We start from the raw sequence: 19,572 nt of genomic DNA, 5'->3' as shown, positions 1-19,572 counted from the left end.
GGAGATTTTTAAGAGCAGGTTAGACAAACACCTGTCAGGTGTGGTCTAGATAATACTTAGTCCTGCCATGAATGCAGGGGACTGGACTAGATGACCTCTCGAGGTCCCTTCCAGTCCTATGATTCTATGATTCTATGTCTTCAACTCACAGTAAGCCCAAGCTAGCCTAGCCTGGTGTAGCTAGCTTTGCAGTGGGGATGCTCCATCCTTGCTAAGTGCTACCCAAGTAATTGCATCCACACTGGTGCTGTACTAGCCTACGTGCTGGGATGAATTTCTGGTGTGCTATCCTATAGTTCTTAGTGATGCATTAAACTGGACCACTCTATTAATTCATTTGCCTGGTGCTCTCTCTTACCTAGCATGGAGCTGCTGTCTGTAGGAAGAACATGAGAACAATGCTTTAGGTAAATAATTTCCAAGGGGAAATACTCCTTATTACTGCAGACAGCTCTGAAGGCAAAAGAAAACAGCATTTGGCTGCAAGAATTTTTAATGAGAATGTCATTAAGGAATTCAGTCTGCAAACCTCAAAGTGATTTGTAGTGCAACTGACTGGGACTGCTCTTTCTCTCTCTCTTTCTTGTCCACTAAGCATACAAATTCCCCCAAATTATGGGTCTTACAGACATCACACCTTCTGGCCAACTGGCAGCCCAAGAGGAGGGCTTCTTGGACAGCACCTCCATTCAAATGCTGTGTAAGTGCAGCAGAAATGAAGCAGGCAAACAGGAGGTCAAAAAGCCAGTGCAGAAGAAGGGAGAAGTTAGACCAGAAAGTACATCCCAGGTAGAGCTGTGGGATAGGATTGGAGGTCTACCAGCACCAGTGCTTGATTATCCTGCCTTTTCACCACAAAGTAGGGTGGGCTGCCGGCCCAGGCTGAAGCAAAACCCAAGATCAAGACTATGCCCTCAGCTGTGCTTGCTAGCTCAGGCTTAAAGCATCTTCTTAACCAGGGTTAGAGATTTTTGTGCGTGTGTAAGCAGGGGAATGGTCCCGCTATTGTGGGGAACCTTCCTGGCTTATACACTACCCTGGTAAAACGGGCTAGCGAAAGGATCTGAGTCCTTGCTCCCACCTCTTTTATCCAGAGGGCTCCCCTTCCACTCTCCTGTGTGGCAGAGTCCTCGTAACCCCAACAAGGCTGGGCCCAGGATTTCTGGGGCTCAAACCCCCAACCTTGTTGTGGTCACTTAGGTCAGGGTCTAGCATGTCCCCACTCTGGGGTGCTCTCTCTGCTCTGGATGCTTCCCTGACCTACTGATCATTCCACACAGTCCAAAGCAAATACAATTTATTAAACAGCAATTAATTTTGAAAAAATAAGGAAAATGGTTAAGGAAAACACATAACCCCACTCTGAGGGACGGGAACATTAGAACTAGCATCTCTGGAATGTAAGGGAAGTTCACAGTCTGTTCCTCACACGTCCCAGGCCTCCTGCCCAGGCCCTGGTTGTGCTGCAGGGATGCTGCAGGTCAGACATGCTCTGGCGGTGGCCACACACCTTCAGGCTCTAGGTGGCAGGACCTTTCTTCCCAGAGCCAGCCCCCCTGTTGGGGTTATGATCCCCCTCCACGTCCGGCCCGCAAGGCCTCTTAGCTGGGGCACCTCCCTGCGCTGATCCCGCTGCCCAAGGTCCCCCGTCGCTCACCACTCCAAGCTGCTCACCGCACCCGGCTCCGGACTGCTCCAGCCCCAGCCCCAGCTCCACTCTGCCTCCCGCCCCCTGGGCTGCTTCTCTGGCCCCTCTGGCTCTGGTTGCTGCAGATCTCCTCCCAACACAGGTCTGCTCTCGGGGCTGCTTCTCTGGTTCTCTCTGGCCAGCATGACCCTGCGCCCCAGCTCAGCTCAGGCTCCTGCTTTCTCCTTAGCTCAGCCCCACTCTGTCTGTAGTCTGTTCCCTCATTAGCCTGCCCACCTGTCAATCAGGCTGACCTGGAGCATTGGCCTCTCCCCATTGTTCTTGCGGACTGTCAGTCTCAGAGTCCTGATTTCTCATCGACCCTTCCCCTTTTAGTACTGGGAGATGGCCAACCAAAAACCCCCACTAAGTTTTAGTATGGGGCCAACAGTACCCTTACACGTGGAGAGAAAGGGAGCACGGGCAACACCTGGGTTATCAGCTGGGCTAACTCTGCAGTAAAGATATATCCTTGTTAAATACATGCAAATACATGCTTGTATTCTATTACAATTCAAATCCCAGCTCTTCCTTTCCTGTCATTGAGTTTTCTGGTCACATTTGGATTGTAAATGGCCAGATTTTCAAAACAGCTCAGCACCCAGAACTTCTTATGTGCTTGTAAAATGCAATGGACACCCAAAGGCATGCTGTAAATTATAAGGTTTTATTTTTCAGGCATTTTCTATTATATTTTTATAGAGTTCAATGCTAGTTGAGTCTGTGGTAAACATCTACCTTTAGGAAAAGGTAGATACCACCCCAAGACTATCAAACTAGCATCTGTGTCTTCCAAGAGCAAAGTGCCTTCTCCCATAGGGTGATTCCAACAACCAACATAACATGAATGCATTTGAAGTATGGGGAGGGGAGGGGAAAGACTGGAACAGAGACTTTTAAAAAAATCACTCTGAAGACTTTTATTTTATAACAGAGTAGGAATCTCTAGCACGGTCTTGTAGTTTTATTTTGTGATTTCTGTCCAATGCAGAGGAGTATGTGTATAGTACATACTTCCCTTTCTGCCTCTGCCTATGCAGCAAGGCCCCTGGTATGATCAGGTCAGACTTCACTGTTCCTTAGTGTTGCCAGGAGTCCGGTTTTCGACCGGAATGCCCGGTCAAAAAGGGAACCTGGCGGCTCCGGTCGCTGTTAAAAGTCTGGTCAGTGACGCAGTGGGACGAAGGCAGGCTCCCTGCCTCCCAAGGCTCTGCACGGCTCCCAGAAGCGGCCGGCATGTCCCTGCGGCCCCTAGGCAGAGTGGCAATCAGGGAAGCTCCGCAAGCTGCCCCCGCCTCCACAGCGCATCCACTGCAGCTCCCATTGGCTGGGAACCGCGGCTAATGGGAGCTGCGGGGGCAGCACCTGCGGGTGTGGGCAGTGAGCAGAGTCCCTTGGCCCCTCCTCCTCCTAGAAGCCGGACATGCCGGCTGCTTCCGGGAGCCGTTTGGAGCTAGGCAGGCACGGAGCCTGCCTTAGCCCTGCTGTGCTGCCGACTGGGAGTCGCCTGAGGTAAGCACCGCCCGACTGGAGCCCTCAACCCAACCCGCTGCCCAGCCCAGTGAAAATGAGTGAGGGTGGGGGAGAGCAAGTGTTGGAGAGAGGGGGGATGGAATGAGTGGGGGCGGGGCCTCAGAGAAGGGTCAGGGCCTCAGGAAAGGGGTGTTCAGTTTTGTGTGATTAGAAAGTTGGCAACCCTACTGATCCTCATTACAAAAGCCTTCATGTCATATGATTTTAGTCTTGAATTTAACTTCATGCTACAGACCTGCTGGCTGTTGTCCAAATTATTTACCTCCCACATACTACACCATGAAACTGAGACAATAGAGAAATTGTGGTTTATGTTGAAGAAGTTTCCTGTATTTGTTAGAAGCTGTCTCCTCCTCCCCTTCCTTTTCTGTTATTTGGTGTTGCTTATCATGCAGGTAAGTCCCTTTGTTGTTCACAGTTGAGTCTTGACAGTCTGAAAGCTGTCATCTAGAACTGCTACCTTTGAGTTTGTTCTGCTAGACAAACTCATCAAATTCAGTACTGGCAATATCTTGATACTGTCATCTCACCATGACATAACATCATGTTTGCAGCTTTTTATCCTCAAAGCACTTTATAAACATTAACTAAGTAAGCCTCACAACACTCCAGTAAAATTAATTGTTATCCCCATTTCACAGATAGGGAAATTGAGGCACGGAAAAGCTTTAAATAGGGAAGAAGGACGGTCTTTCGGTTAAGGCCCTGGACTGGCTTTATCTCCCAGACATAGACTTCACATGTGACCTTGGACAAGTCACATACTCTCTGTGTGCCTCCATTTCTTATCTGTTAAATGGGAATGACCGTACTCAGGGGGGTGTTGTGAGGATAAATTCAATCATGTTTGTGAGGTGCTCAGATACTGTGGTGAAGGAGGCCAAATGGTTGCCATACATAAAGGTTGTTTGCACCACCCCACAGAGTCAGAGCTGCAGATAGAACCCACGAATTCTAGCTCCCAGCCTAAAGCTCAGACCACAGTCCCTTATTATATCATGACAGTTTCCTCACATCATGCTGCAATTTCACAACACAATCAGACACAGTGCCATTTTACATGAGATTGCCAGGTAAAAACAGGTATGATATCATTAAAAAGCAGGAGAGGTTAATTCATGCCCCAGCCCTATAATTCATGCCCCAGCCAAAATGGGACTTTATAAACCAGCAACCCAGTGATTCAGCTTTAATCTCAGCTCTCCACTCTTTTCCCACTTCCCTGATTTCCCTAGTAGCCTCACTTGAACAAACCAGAGTCAGAAGCCAGGGAAACAAACTCTCTTATGCAAATATAGGCAAAGAACCATGCAGACTGCTAGAGTTGGAGAGAAAGCAGCCTTTCCTCACCCTCAAACGCAATGCCAACATCACAAAGCTGTGGCAACTGAATGGTAATCAGCTTTTACTCCAGTGCTACATGCTGGCAACATGATGGAGTAGTTATAAGGCAGCAGCTCCATAATATGGCAGCGAGTATGTTCGCTGAACATGTCTAAGGAAAATCTAAGCCCAATAGTAAGATGTAACGCTCACTTTCTTATTAGCCTTGCCCTATCCCTCGACATCGGGACGGCTTACTGCTGAGAATTCTCTAAGTCTCATGATGGTGAGGGCCGTTCTGCTGACATGTGCAGCATGGAGGGCTCCACAGCTCCCAATCCTTACAAGATTTAAGACCCCATCACTCTGAGCAGCACAGGTAGCTACCAGGGAATTGGGGGAGAGGAGTTATCCAAATGAAGTTCCCTTGGCTCTTGCTGTTGCCCATGGGAAAGAGTCACTTGGACCATGGGGGAGTTGGGAACACAGTGGGATACAGATGCATGGGGCACACCTTCCTGATGTGTGGCCAAACTAGAATTCACGGATTTTAATGGAGGATTCTGCCCCATTGCCCCCAGTAATTTTAGCCATTTTAGTATAAAATTCAATTCCTAAATAAAACTAACCATTACAGGAGTGGGGACCAGACAGCTTTGTGCCCCAGGGTGCCAAACAGCCACCCCCACCAAGCACTGAGCCTTTCCCTGCCTGCTTCCTCCCCTAGTATTTGGAAATCACAGAACTGTAGGACTGGAAAGGACCTCAATAGGTCATCTAGAGCAGTCCCCTGCATTGAGGCAGGACTAAGTATCATCTAGATAATCCCTAACAGGTGTTTGTCTAACTTGTTCTTAAATACCTACGACAGAGATTCCACAGTCTCCCTAGGTAATTTGTTCCAGTATGTAACTACTCGCACAGTTAAAAATTTTTTTCCTAATGTCTAACCTAAATCTCTCATTCAGCAATTTAAGCCTGCATGAATTTACAGGCTATGGACCCATGCTTGCTTCTCACCCTCTCCCATATACAAGTGCCCATACAGCCCAGTGTGGTAGCACTCTTGTTTCCAAGCCTGAAAATGACAGGTGGTTCAAGTCCTAGTCCAAGGTTTGTGCTCATATGCAACGTAGCATTAGGACTGTTAAGATATGGCACTCTTCATCTGAGATGTTTGGTTACCTGCATGAGAAGTGCGATACTGGTTCCACAATCACTGCTTTGCTAGTTTCTAATCCATTGGTTAGAGAGAGCTCTGTGTAGTGCTCTGAGATACCTTGAGGGCAGTATGAAAGACACCATCTATGCAAACACGTGGCTCAAGCAAGGGCTCAACCGTGGACAGAAAAGGGCCACAGACTCACCTTGGGGATTTTGGCAAATTTTCCTACTCGGGTGTCTCGGATGCTGGTTATATCCAAAAATTCCATTTCCTGAAAAAGAATAAAAATAGGGAGGAGGGTGGCACTTGGAGGAGGAAGGGCAAGGACAGCAAGAGAGTGAAGGGTTAGAAAGGGAATGGCAAGGCTCTCTGGTGGCTCTCACTCACAGCCCTGCATTGGGGTCAGTGTGGAGCTGCACTTCCAGAGCAGGAACAATGGCACAACTCCCAGCCACACAGAGACAGCACCTGCTGCAACATTCTTCAGGTTTCAGAGTAACAGCCGTGTTAGTCTGTATTCGCAAAAAGAAAAGGAGTACTTGTGGCACCTTAGAGACTAACCAATTTATCTGAGCATAAGCTTTCGTGAGCTACAGCTCACTTCATCGGATGCATACGATGAAGTGAGCTGTAGCTCACGAAAGCTTATGCTCAAATAAATTGGTTAGTCTCTAAGCTGCCACAAGTACTCCTTTTCTTTTTGCTGCAACATTGTGTAAGCCGACTGCTCCCCTGGCCAGTGCAGAGGGACAGTGATATGTGGTTCCACCTCCTTCCTTTTTGGGGTGGAGGTCCTGGCAGGAAACAGTTTCTGGGGGCAACAGAGCACAAGGGCTGCAATTCCGTCAAGCTCCTGCCCTGTGGGAGAGCACCTTGCACACCCATCAAAGGGCATGCCACAAACTTGCACTAAGAAGGAGGTGGGCGAGAGGTTGTAGCAGGGGTGGATTGCTGTTCAGTAAAGCCCAATTAATCAGACAGGGTGGTATCTCTGAAGTGAAAACAGGGACTCTGCATAGAATCCTGGAAACATCTGGCAGGATGTGTAATGCTTAGTAAGCGCTCAGGAGGGAAGGGAACAGCACTTATACCAACTGAACAAGCACTCAGCTCCGGCCAAGTCTGCTCACACTTGCGGAAACATCTAGTTCACAATGGCAGACTGAAAGGTTTAATACAATAATTAACACAACTCCTCTCCTAATAACATAACATGTTGCTCCCATACGGGTGCCCTCAAGGCCTGTCAGGGCCAAGCAGTTATCACTGGACCTGGGATCAGCAATATGGTGTGCGTGCAATGCAACTGAATCAGCTACCAGCCCAGCCACGGAAAGTAGCCTGTGACAGTCCACAGTTCACCCCAGTCCCTCACCTGTTACCCATGTCATCAACCTGCCTATTGCCCCCAGCAGTGTCATTTTGCTAATCACCCATGTCACCCGCATAATCTACTGTGGTCTGCCTGTTCTGTGGCTGCATCCGCCCACTCGTTGCCATGGCCACACTCTCCAGACTGGCCAACCCATGGCCCATGCCAACCCATACTGCCAGCAGCCAGCAGCCTGCCTATCAGCTACACCCAGCAGCTGTTGTCAGCTCACTCAACGCCCAGAGACTCTCTCAGAGTGGGAAAGGTGCCAGACAAATGAATGCATCTGATGAAGTGAGCTGTAGCTCACGAAAGCTTATGCTCAAATAAATTGGTTAGTCTCTAAGGTGCCACAAATCCTCCTTTTCTTTTTGCGAATACAGACTAACACGGCTGCTACTCTGAAACTTCTCCCAGGATGTAAAGCCAGCAGATGTGCCAAGCCCAAGATTTGCTTACAGTTTGTACTAGGTGCTAATCAACTAGTACTGCATTTCCCAGTATAACTAGGCACTGACCTATGTCTCCTCCTACAGCAGCAGGCCTGCTCCCCACAACTCCACAATTCCAGTACCAGGCCTGCTGCTAACACCCTTCCACAGAATCAGCATTCTTTGCCCAAAGAGCAGCAGGTCTTGTCCCCATTTCCTTCCCCAGCTCTGAACCCCTCGCACCAGTTACATACCCTGAACATCTGCTACTTTAGGGAGAAGGGAGGGGGCAGTCACAGTGTCTGTCAGGTTTACAAAAAACAGTGTTTCTCCTGCCCACAGAGCTGCCCACTTGTTCTGCTGTGTTGCAGGAGGAAGCAGACACCCTCTAGCGTTCCCTATAGCTCCAAACCCGCAACCATGAGGAGTAGATCTGGAGCGCCCTTGAGCAGAATGCCAAATGTTTCAGGAGGAGACACACAGCTGAAGGGAATGCAGACATTACAGGGGAATATACTGGGCATAAGATGCTGCTGCTAACAGCTCCTTATCTCACACCACTGCTGTGCCGACAAGCGTTATTGTGGCACCGCTGTGAGGGAGTTCACCATGCTGGAGCCCCAGCTGGCACTGGCAATCACTGTTACGAGGAAACAGTCATAGCGAAGATGTCACTAATAGCGCCCAAATAGTCCCAGCTAGTACTACTGTGCAATGTACTGCTGCTGTCTCTTTATCTGCCATGCGTCAGTATGTGGGTCATGAGGAGGAAGTGAAGCTGAACCACAGTGGACTAGAAAGCGGAAGTATGTAGGCCCAGCCTCCCACCTGCCATCTCCCAGCACTCTCTGCCTCTTGGGGAACTGGATTTTTTCTCCTTTCCCACTGCGTCTCCCCTGCATAGATGCTGGAACTAGGGATACTGCCTCATACCTGGGCTTGAAGTAGGTTTCCATTATATGCAGGGTTTACAGTTTGGTTCAATGGCTCTCAGCAACCCCACTACACAAACTGTTCCAGCACCCCTGCTCCTCTCCACCCCTCACTCCAGCCTGCATGCTCCAGTCTGCCTATCCCTTGCTGGGTACGTCTACATTTGAGCTGGGAGGTGTGATTTCCAGCTTGTGTGGACCTGCACTAGCTATGCTTAAGCAAGCACATTAAAAATAGCAATGTGTCAAGGGCGCAGAGGCAGCTGCTTGGGCTAGCCACCCAAGTACGTACACAGGGATCCAAGTGGCTATGTACTTGGGCGGCTAGCATGAGCCGCTCCCCATGCTACCCTGGCGACACTGCTATTTTTAGCAAGTTAGTGCACGCACATCTAGGCAAGCTGGGAATCACACTGCCCAGCTCAAATGTAGATATACAACTGTGTGTTCCAGCTTAGCACTGGAGGAACCAATATCTCCCTCTGGACCTGAGGTGTGCTGTCTTCCACCTTCTTCCTTCCTCCCTTTTTTCAGCTCACACCTGGATAAACTTCATACATAGCTCCTGGAAACATCAGCACACTACTTAGCTACAAGCATAGTCCATTCCTGTTTGAGACATGTAAGAGTTGTAGCTTTTGGCTTAGTAGGCTGTGCAGGGGGCTCTCGCTCGCGAGTCCTGGGTTGTAGCTCTCGCTCTGCCGTTTGCTCATTCTGGACAATTCACTCAGCCTGTCTGGGAAATGGGACTATTAATGCTTGCTCACCTTTGTAAAGTGCTCTGAGAGGCATGGAACTAACGAGCTATACAGTGCAAACAAAACCTGTGACAAAAAAGGAAGTGCTCATTTCCCATCAGCACATGTCGTCTAGTTCCTCTGACTCCCTGCTTTTTCCTGGAATTGCCCAGGAAATGCCTGTAGGGGCACCTGTCACTGAACAAGTGGCAGTCCCCAGGCCCTTGTGTGGTGCTTTCTTCTAAGATGGGATGTGTTCTAGCTGCTGTCTAGCGGCTGACCAAGCCTCCTTGCTCTGGGTACTTTTACAAACTCCAATTCAGAGACACGGCTGGGAAGCTCAACACTTACCTTATTCTGATATGTCCAATATAAGTAAAAGCCCTTTGGATCTACCCGGAGAATCACAGGCGAAGCATTCGTTGTGTCCTGACAAAACCAGGAGAAAGAAGGTTTAAAGCGTTGGAGAATCTGTAAGGGAATGTAATTTCCCCTGCAGCCCAGACTTGGTGAATCACCTTCTGACTATTCTGTGGTCTGTATAAAGCAGTTGGTTAGTTTGAGTTCAGCTCCAGCAAGTGAGAGCCAAGGGTTATGGAGGCTAACCTATACTGCTGCTACCCCTAATGGTGGGTCCTGCCTCCAGATCAATGCTGAGCCAAGACACATTGGCAGCGAAGTGTTAAGGAAGGATATGCTGTCACTGTGTCCTTTACCTCCCCTATGAGTATCCAAGGGTCTTTAATCTCCAGGGTTGGCGCCTTCCATGAGCACTGAACACTACAATAACCATCTGCCTGCCATGCTCTCCCTCTCATCATTCCACTCCCTCCTTTCACTCCCACTCTCTCCTCTTCTGCAATAGGCAGAAAGCTCATGAAGACACATATACCTACCCATGTCCCCATAGTTCTCAGTTAGTTCCCTGAGCTCACTGCTGTGAGCTAGAAGAGCATTCTGGACATTGATATGCAAATGAGGACCCCATTGACCACATTTCTAGATTTCCCACACTCTCCCACCAAACCAAGCTTTTTAAAACCAAGCAGAGTCTTCAGTGTGGAAAAGCCCAGAAGGACCTCTTTCCTACCTGTCCATATGAGGAACAGATCCATGCTAGCTACAACTGGGTTCAAACAGAGTTTATTCAACCACCCAACATTGTGAGATCTTAGATGTTGCATAAATTATCATGAACTCTTACTAAAAAGTGGCACAAACCATGATCATCTCTTTATCTCCTTCTTTTCTTAACAGCTTCTCCCCTTTGGCTATAGGCCCACATGAAGAAAAAGACAGACTGAGCACACGCATCCTAAAACACATGCAACAAGGCTGGCCTATGAGAGACTGCAGGAGGGAGTGAATTCCAGAGATGAGGATTCTTCATCAGAATGTCCTGCTGCCCATGCCCTGGAGTTCAACCCCAAGGACTGAGAGCAAGAGCTGTCTTGTGGAACACAACTGCTGCAATGTGGCATAGCAGATGAGATGGATGTGGGAACCCAGGCCATTCAGAGCTTTGTAGATGATAACAAAGGGGTGGATTGGGAGCCAGTGCAGAGCACGGATTATATAAGGTTTGTGATCATAAATTACAAGTATGTTTCAATTAATTTAATCTCACACCCCAAACCTATAGTACTTTCTTTGCAAAAATTCAACACTTTAAATAAGAAGAAACCCCAAATCCCAAAATGTCTGGAAATGAACAGCTAGGGGAGCCAGGCTGTTCTCCTTTGTTGAATAACCCTTTCTCATTCACCATGACTTCCCTTGACTCATACTGCCTCACCCTTAACTTTGCCCCCTAATATATGCAGAGAAATGCAAAAATCAAAACATCACTGGGGTGAATTTCTGACCCTACTGAAATCAATAGCAAAACTCTTATTGACTCCAAGGGGGCCAGAATTTCACCTTCGAAGATTACGAAATCCTATTTCCTGTTCAAGGGATCCATTTCCAACAATCACTTAGGGATCAATTGAGGAGTTCCCTTCTGTAAGGAACAGCTTGTAGCTTTGCTGCTCTGCACCGGCCCTGGGACATAATTGTGATGTAGAGAGTCACAGTTTGGTGTCTGGTTTTTCATTGCTCCAGGGAGAAAGTAACTTGTTCTATCCCTTTACTTGGCACAGCTTACTTTACACTCTGTGCTGGCTGGCTGCTGCTTTGTATGGAAGGAGTTAAGGCCCTGCACACTCCAAGACACAATATGTGGCTCCATGAAGGCTATTTAATCCCTGCACTGTGGTCTGCGATGGGAGTAGCCCACACAGGGGCTTTATGACCTCTTACGTATGTTCCATGGGTCACAATGTGCTAAAGTGAATGGAGCTACTTGCGTGAACTTGCCAAAGACAGTAAGGATTGTACATTCAAGATGCTTATAATTTGTTCTCAGTAGAAATATGTTTAAAACTGAATCGGGCCACATTTAGAACATAAGAACGACCATTCTGGGTCAGACCAAAGGTCCACCTAGCCCAGACCAAAGGTCCATCTAGTCCATCCTGTCTTCTGACAGTGGCCAATGCCAGGTGCCCCAGAGGGAATGATCAGAACAGGTTACCATCAAGTGATCCATCCCCTGTCGCCCATTCCCAGTTTCTGGCAAACAGAGACTAGCGACACCATCCCTGCCCATCCTGGCTAATAGCCATCAATGGACCTCTCCTCTATGAACTTATATAGTTCTTTTTTGAACCCTGTTATAGTCTTGGCCTTCACAACATCCTCTGGCAAAGCGTTCCACAGACTGCTTGTGTGTTGTGTGAAGAAATACTTCCTTTTGTTTGTTTTAAACCCACTGCCTATTAATTTCATTTGGTGACACCGAGTTCTTGTGTTATGAGAAGAACATAACATAAGAACATAAGAATGGCCATACTGGGTCAGACCAAAGGTCCATCGAGCCCAGTATCCTGTCTGACGACAGTGGCCAATGCCAGGTGCCCCAGAGGGAGTGAACCTAACAGGTAATGATCAAGTGGTCTCTTTCCTGCCATCCATCTCCACCCTCTGACAAACAGAGGCTAGGGACACCATTCCTTACCCATCCTGGCTAATAGCCATTAATGGACTTAACCTCCATGAATTTATCTAGCTCTCTTTTAAACCCTGTTTTAGTCTTAGCCTTCACAATCTCCTCAGGCAAGGAGTTCCACAGGTTGACTGTGTGCTGTGTGAAGAAGAACTTCCTTTTATTTCTTTTAAACCTGCTGCCCATTAATTTCATTTGGTGGCCCCGAGTTCTTATATTATGGAAACAAGTAAATAACTTTTCCTTATTCACTTTCTCCACACCACTCATGATTTTATATACCTCTATCATATCCCCCCTTAGTCTCCTCTTTTCCAAGATGAAAAGTCCTAGTCTTTTTAATCTCTCCTTATATGGGAACCGTTCCAAACCCCTAATTCTTTTAGTTGCCCCTCTGTGAACCTTTTCTAATGCCAGTATATCTTTTTAGAGATGAGGAGACCACATCTGTATGCAGTATTCAAGATGTGGGCATACCATGGATTTATATAAGGGCAATAAGATATTCTCCGTGTTATTCTCTATCCCTTTTTTAATGATTCTTAACGTCCTGTTCGCTTTTTTGACTGCCGCTGCAAACTGCGTGGCCACCTTCAGAGAACTATCCACGATGACTCCAAGATCTCTTTCCTGATTCGTTGTTTATAGTTCCTGATTAGCTAAATTAGCCCCCATCATATTGTATGTATAGTTGGGGTTATTTTTTCTAATGTGCATTACTTTACTTTTATCCACATTAAATTTCATTTGCCATTTTGTTGCCCAATCACTTAGTTTTGTGAAATCTTTTTGACATTCTTCACAGTCTGCTTTTGTCTTAACTATCTTGAGCAGTTTAGTATTGTCAACAAACTTTGCCACCTCACTGTTTACCCCTTTTGCTAGATCGTTTATGAATATGTTAAATGAGACTGGGCCCAGAACAGATCCCTGGGGAACACCACTATTTACCTCTCTCCATTCTGAAAATTTACCATTTATTCCTACCCTTTGTTCCCTGTCTTTTAACCAGTTACCAATCCATGAAAGGATTTTCTCTCTTACCCCATGACAACTTAATTTACGTAAGCGGCTTTGGTGAGGGAACGTGTCAAAGGCTTTCTGGAAATCTAAGTACACTATATCCACTGGATTCTCCTTGTCCACATGTTTGTTGACCCTCTCAAAGAATTCTAGTAGATTAGTGAGGCATGATTTCCCTTTACAAAAACCATGTTGACGCTTTCCCAACAAATTATGTTCATCTATGTGTCTGACAATTTTGTTCTTTACCATAGTTTCAACCAGTTCCCCTGGTACTGAAGTCAGGCTTACCATCCTGTAATTGCTGGGATCACCTCTGGAGCCCTTTTTAAAAATTGGCATCACATTAGCTATCCTCCAATCATTTGGTACAGAAGCTGAATTAAACAATAAGTTACAGACTAGAGTTAGTAGTTCTGCAATTTCACATTTGAATTCCTTCAGAACTCTTGGGTGAATACCATCTGGTCCTTGTAACTTATTACTGTTTAGTTTATCAATTTGTTCCAAAACCTCCTCTAATGACACCTCAATCTGGGACAGCTTCTCATATTTGTCATCTAAAATGAATGGCTCAGGTGTGGGAATCTTTCTCATATCCTCAGCTGTGAAGACCGATGCAAAGAATTCATTTAGCTTCTCCTCTATGGCCTTATTGTCTTTGAGTGCTCCTTTAGCATCTTGATCGTCCAGTGGCCCCACTGGTTGTTTAGCAGGCTTCTTGCTTCTGATGTACTTAAAAAAATTTTTTGCTATTACTTTTTGAGTCTTTGTCTAGCTGTTCTTCAAATTCTTTTTTGGCCTTCCTAATTATATTTTTACACTTCATTTGCCAAACTTTATGCTCCTTTCCATTTTCCTCACTAGGATTTAACTTCCACTTTTTAAAAGATGCCTTTTTGCCTCTCACTGCTTCTTTTACCTTGTTGTTTAGCCATGGTGGGACTTTTTAGGTTCTCTGACTCTGTTTTTTAATTTGGGGTACACATTTAAGTTGAGCCTCTATTATAATGTCTTTTAAAAGTTTCCATGTGGCTTGCAGGGATGTCATTTTTGGCACTGTACCTTTTAATTTCTGTTTAACTAACTTCCTTATTTTTGTATAGTCCCCCTCTCTGAAATTAAATGTTACAGTGTTGGACTGCTGTGGTGTTTTCCCTGCCCCAGGGATGTTAAATTTAATTATATTATGGTCACTGTTACCAAGCAGTCCAGTTATATTCATCTCTTGAACCAGATCCTGTGCTCCACTTAGGACTAAATCAAGAATTGCCTCTCCTCTTGTGGGTTCCAGGACTAGCTGCTCCAAGAAGGAGTTATTTAAGGTGTCAAGAAACTTTATCTCTGCATCCCATCCTGAGGTGACATGTACCCAGTCAATATGGGGATAGTTGAAATCCCCCATTATTATTGAAGTTTTTTTATTTGTATAGCCTCTCTAATCTCCCTGAGCATTTCACAGTCACTATCACCATCCTGGTCAGGTGGTGGGTAATATATCCCACTTGTTATATTCACATCTGCTTGCCACACTTAAGAGATGGCCAAGCACATTCTGCATTAGCTGAGGCTTTGGAGTGGACTTCAAAGTGGCTATAATGATTAGGTATCATCTGTATTACAGTAACACTCAGACTCCCTATTTTGGATGGCACCTCCTTTGAACTGGGCACTGTACAAACACAGAGTAAAGATGATCCCTGCCCCATAGAAGTTGCCATTTAATTAAATAAAATACATTAATATAAGTCAGCCTAGAGGAGTATGTCCTCCGTTAGAGGGAAAGCTCCAATTGCTAGGCCAGCTGAAGGTGCTAAAAGGCCTGGTAGGCCACTGCTGCTCCCTAGGAATCCAAAAACAGTGGTGGTTCCAGTACAACTCTGAGACTGCAAAGGAAATACCCCTTGCCAGAGGAAGCAGACGTAATCTCCTTCATTTCATCAAAACGTTTCCCCCTGCCCGCCAACAGCACCTAATCTGGATACCGTTTAAAGCAGCTAGCTTTCTTCAGGATCCAAATCTGGTCAGGTGCTGAGAAAGCAGAGGGATCCCAAAATCCAATTCAATGAGAGGGAAAAGAAGAGCCGAGTCTTGCCAGCCCACTGATAACACTGCAGCCCAGGATGTCTCACCATTTCCCTTTGCAGCACCCCTGCCCAACGCTCCTGCCCCTCCCCCCCACACACACACGTGGGACAGGAAGCCTGACAAGATGGAGAAATGTGAATGGAATAACCAAATCCTGATTAGGGATATGTTTTGCTGGAGAGCATGCTGTCGACTACCTAAGGACTAAGGCCAGCATTTTCAGCAGTGGCCAGTATTTTTTGGGGGGAGAGGGGAGGGTTCAGTTCTTAGATGATCAGTTTGAGACATCTTGGATTTTAGAGGTTCTGAGCACCCAGTATTTCCAAGGGAAGGCCTTTAAAAATCAGATTCAAGTTGTCTTAAGGTGGGCACCCAAAAACAGGGACAGAAAATCGGTGGCCACACGAAAATGCCGGCTTTAGACTATGCGTGTTTGGCCAACATTGTTCTCAGAAACAAAATACCAAGAAAGCCACATTAGAACCCTGTTAGCAGCAATCATGATTAAAGATAGATATATCTGTGTTCCACTTAGCTCTGGCCTCATTCACTTATTTTCTACAGAGAATTATACACGTCAGGAGGAGCATCTGCCCATGTTGCTGAGCTACCAGTGTCATTTTGACCTGTATTACTTAGCGCCATCCATTTCTGCTATCTGCACGCTACATCACCTACTGGCTTGAACGCTGCTAGATTATCCTCGCAGATCATTGATTACTGCATGTCCCCAGTCGCCTCCTTCATCCCATACTGCTTCTACAAAGGAGGGCCCTTTGTCTTCAAACTAGTTCTGCATCCACTTGAGTAGCTCACAGCCACCCACTACGTAGCCACTTATGGACCTTTAAAATGTGTCTCTTTTGCCATATTGTGTAAAAGCTTCCCCCAGATCCAGGCAAACTATCATATATCCATAGCTCCCCTCTGGTCTATTGACTCTTACCTCTGGTGATGAGTAAATCTTAAAAGGCACAGAGATCTGGCTCTAAAATAAAGAGATGGACAGCTGCCCCATATCCCTGCTTGGGGGAATGCTGGAGGCCTTCCTGGGAGACAAGAGCACAGATTCTTAGACTCAGAGGAATATTTAGCAAATGAATTTCCTCCTTTGCTCCTGTTCCAAACCCCTTCTCCTGGCCTGTGATGGATACTCAATGGATAACTCAAACCAGTCACTTTGCAGACACAAGAAGAAGGATGAGCGAGCAGCTCTTCACAGTCCTCAGCTAAAAACCAACCAAAGCAGGCCCTTGAGCCCAACCCAGAATGGTGGGAAAATAAGCCTGTACCTGAGCCACCTTCCTAACACTGGTGAAAGCATGAACTGAGCAGCTGCTTGGGCCCCTATATCCCATGCAAGTTCTGTAGCTCACAGGCTAACCACATCTTCCCTGTTCGCGAACAGGGCTGGGAGAGAAGGAAACAGCTCACCACCACACCCCTTACTCCCTCCAGCAATGGGTCCAGAAGGGGAAGCAACTTCTGATCTGATTTTTTTCCCCTCCCTCTGCAAAACTGAAGAGCCCTTCTGCTTGAGACCCATATCCTGCCCAACCTCGCTGGAGATCTCTGAGTGCAGGGAGTGACCCTGTCGGCTCCGGGAGACCTACAGCATCAAGGACACATTTCCTTTGTCTTGGGGAGGAGGAGGGGAGCTGCACTGACTCTCCATCTTTCTCTAGGCTGACCCATGGGACAGAAGGGGGGCCCTGATCATGCCACCAGAGAACTCTTTCATGGAACTAGGACACAACTGCCTGCGCCCGTGGGGGTCAGAGTGCATTGCCATCACCGCACACACACACGCAGGCCCACATCACCCACCCCTCATATCCATACACACATGCACTCGCTCAGCATCCCCCTCATCCACCCATCCCCCTCCATGCATCAGGTGCCCACACATACAGCAGACATACATTTTCCCATTGCCCTCTCCTACTTTCTCACATACAGGCTGCCCACACACACATGCACACATGAGCAAGCACTCCCAGCCCTCCAGCAGGACTTCGGCCTCCTCCGTGCCCCCAGCACATGCAGTGAAAGCCCAGGTACTCACATCGTCCCACTTGATGAAGCGCTCGCCCTTGGAGAGATACTCCTTCACCTCGGGGGGCATCAGGATGGGTGTGAACATCGACATTCTGTCCCACAGATCTGCCCCTCAGCCAACAGGGCAGCTGCAGGGCTCACTCTTTCTTGGCCCCCCTCTTCTTGATCTCTGCCTCTCACATGGTGTTCTCTGCCACTGCTGCCCTTGGCATCAGGCACCAAACAACCTCTTATATGCCAGGTAAAATTAGGGACGACTAGCACAGACAAGCGAGGAGCCGCTCATCTGCATTGTAAATCAGTGGTTCTCCAAACAAGCAGGTGGGTCCCAGCACAGGGAGGAGAAGATGAAGCTTATGCAAGAGGAAAGCCTGGGATGGGCTGAGAGAAACACACGCATGCACACACTCTAGGAGAGATCTACTCCTTAGAACTCTGCACTACTGAAGTGTAATGTTCAGCAGACACTTCCGGACAGAACTTCCTTAAATTTTTTTCTTTAGAACAAGTGCAGTATCTGCCAGTGAACCACCCAGTCATTTATCAATTTCAACAGACACCAGCACAAAACACCAGTGAGCCTGGCCACTCATGATCAGCCCCCTCAACACTACAGAACCATCTACCATCTACAAGGAATGCATTTATTTTACAGTGCATATTCTACCTATATAGTCCACATCACTGGAGCATCTGAACACTTAAAATCTTTAATGGAATTATCCCCACAATATCCCCGTGATGTAAAGAAATATTATACCCATTTTACAGAGGGAGGAACCTGAGACAGGTTACATTTAATGACTTGCCAAGGTCATATAGGAAATCTGTGGTTGAACCAGGAATTAAACTCATCTGAGTCCTTAGGATGACCCTTATTCTCTAGGTCATCCTTTCCTAGTTCAGGTTACTTCACTTTCAAGCAGGGATAAGTGTCACTGGTGCAAATCCCAACTTTCTTTATCTACACTAGGGGGGCTGCACCATTGCAGTTGCTCCAGCTTCTGGTCACCAATGGCTGAATCCCAAGTATAGACAAAACCTCAGAGCAGGTTGAGTGAAAGATTCATTAAGGTTCATTAACCTTTCATGCCGACCTGGGCCCCAGATTTGAATCCAAAGCATGTGAAATTCATGGGTTTGATGCAGAATCAGGGACAGCAAGACAACTTTCATGGAGTTTTGCTTTGTGTTTTGAGGGGTTTTTGAACTTTAAGCTCAGAGCAAGATTTATAGAGTAGATGCAAACACCATAGATCGAAACCAAAGGAAAGATCTGCCAGAGCGTCTAAAAGGCAAAACCTCCAAGTTTCTCGTGGCTCCAGTGAAGAGCGCTGTGTCTGGGAGATACATAAGACAGGGGGTAAAGATAACACTCTTTCTGTTAACGGCAGGGGCTGCTCTCACCAGACTGGGGTACAAGTACATTGACACCATTGTACAAAAGGAGCCCGCCACCCCCAAACACAGTTGAGTGCACAGAGGGCAGAACTGTCTGTTTGCTAATTGCAGGCAAGGAGGGACATCTCCCTGGGCAGGTGCAGAAGCATTGGCGGCTGAGGAGACGGGCACACAGATTGAAATGGATGGGACTGAAGGCATTTAGCCTTTTTTGAATCAAATAAATGGCAGGTTTACTGCAACAGACTCCCCATCTAACAGGATTTCCATATGTGAGCTGGGATTTCATAACAGTTCCCTTCTATGAAAATCAAGCTGTAGCAATTGTGGTTGTGAGCTATACCTAGCACAGCCATTGTTCACGGAAGGGCAGAAGAGAAGAATATAAAAGGAAGTAAAGTTTCTCTGAAAAGGGTAGGTGATAAAAATGGCTATGTTGACATTCCTGTTGGTCACGGAGGCAGCCTCAGCATTTTGAAGTGGGCCTGATGCAAAATTTTCGTCTCTGCCTTCCCAAACCTAACCTACCCCTACCTGGTCATCCCGCCACTATGCACAGAGCCAGGCGAAAATTCTGGGGAAGGTCAGTCGGACATTTCTGTGGGGCATGCTCACGTTTTGCTGATTCATTTTTTCTGGAAACTGTTAGGTGCCATTAATTTGAGCTGTAGCTAGTGCTCCAGCTATAATGAAAAGCGAGGATGGGAGCAATATTCAGACAGGTTCCCACAGTGAAAGCAGAGCAGTCTGAACAAAGTTAACATCTTTTAAAAGCA

At 46.9% G+C, this 19,572-nt stretch overlaps 1 protein-coding gene across 5 annotated transcripts in view; it reads right to left on the bottom strand.

The window, feature by feature from the left end:
• PLCB2 (phospholipase C beta 2) overlaps positions 1-17,855 on the bottom strand; it is a 67,360-nt gene extending 49,505 nt beyond the window's left edge. For 3 of the 5 annotated variants that reach the window (XM_048854133.2, XM_048854134.2, XM_048854136.2), the window contains exons 1-3: positions 17,403-17,855; positions 9,532-9,609; positions 5,911-5,979 (exon numbers count right to left, since the gene is read on the bottom strand). In XM_048854133.2, coding sequence (XP_048710090.1) covers positions 5,911-5,979; positions 9,532-9,609; positions 17,403-17,486 — 231 coding nt within the window. In that variant the 5' untranslated portion in view covers positions 17,487-17,855. The remainder of the gene's footprint in view (positions 1-5,910; positions 5,980-9,531; positions 9,610-17,402) is intronic. The other 2 variants (XM_075129708.1, XM_075129709.1) reach the window with 1 other exon arrangement.
• Between the last annotated feature and the right edge of the window lie 1,717 nt (positions 17,856-19,572).

Source organism: Caretta caretta, chromosome 6, assembly GCF_965140235.1.
Source record: "Caretta caretta isolate rCarCar2 chromosome 6, rCarCar1.hap1, whole genome shotgun sequence".
In the NCBI taxonomy this organism is placed as follows: Eukaryota; Metazoa; Chordata; order Testudines; family Cheloniidae; genus Caretta; species Caretta caretta.
The sequence above is the reverse complement of the archived record's forward strand: the minus strand, read 5'-3'. Positions and strand labels throughout refer to the sequence as shown.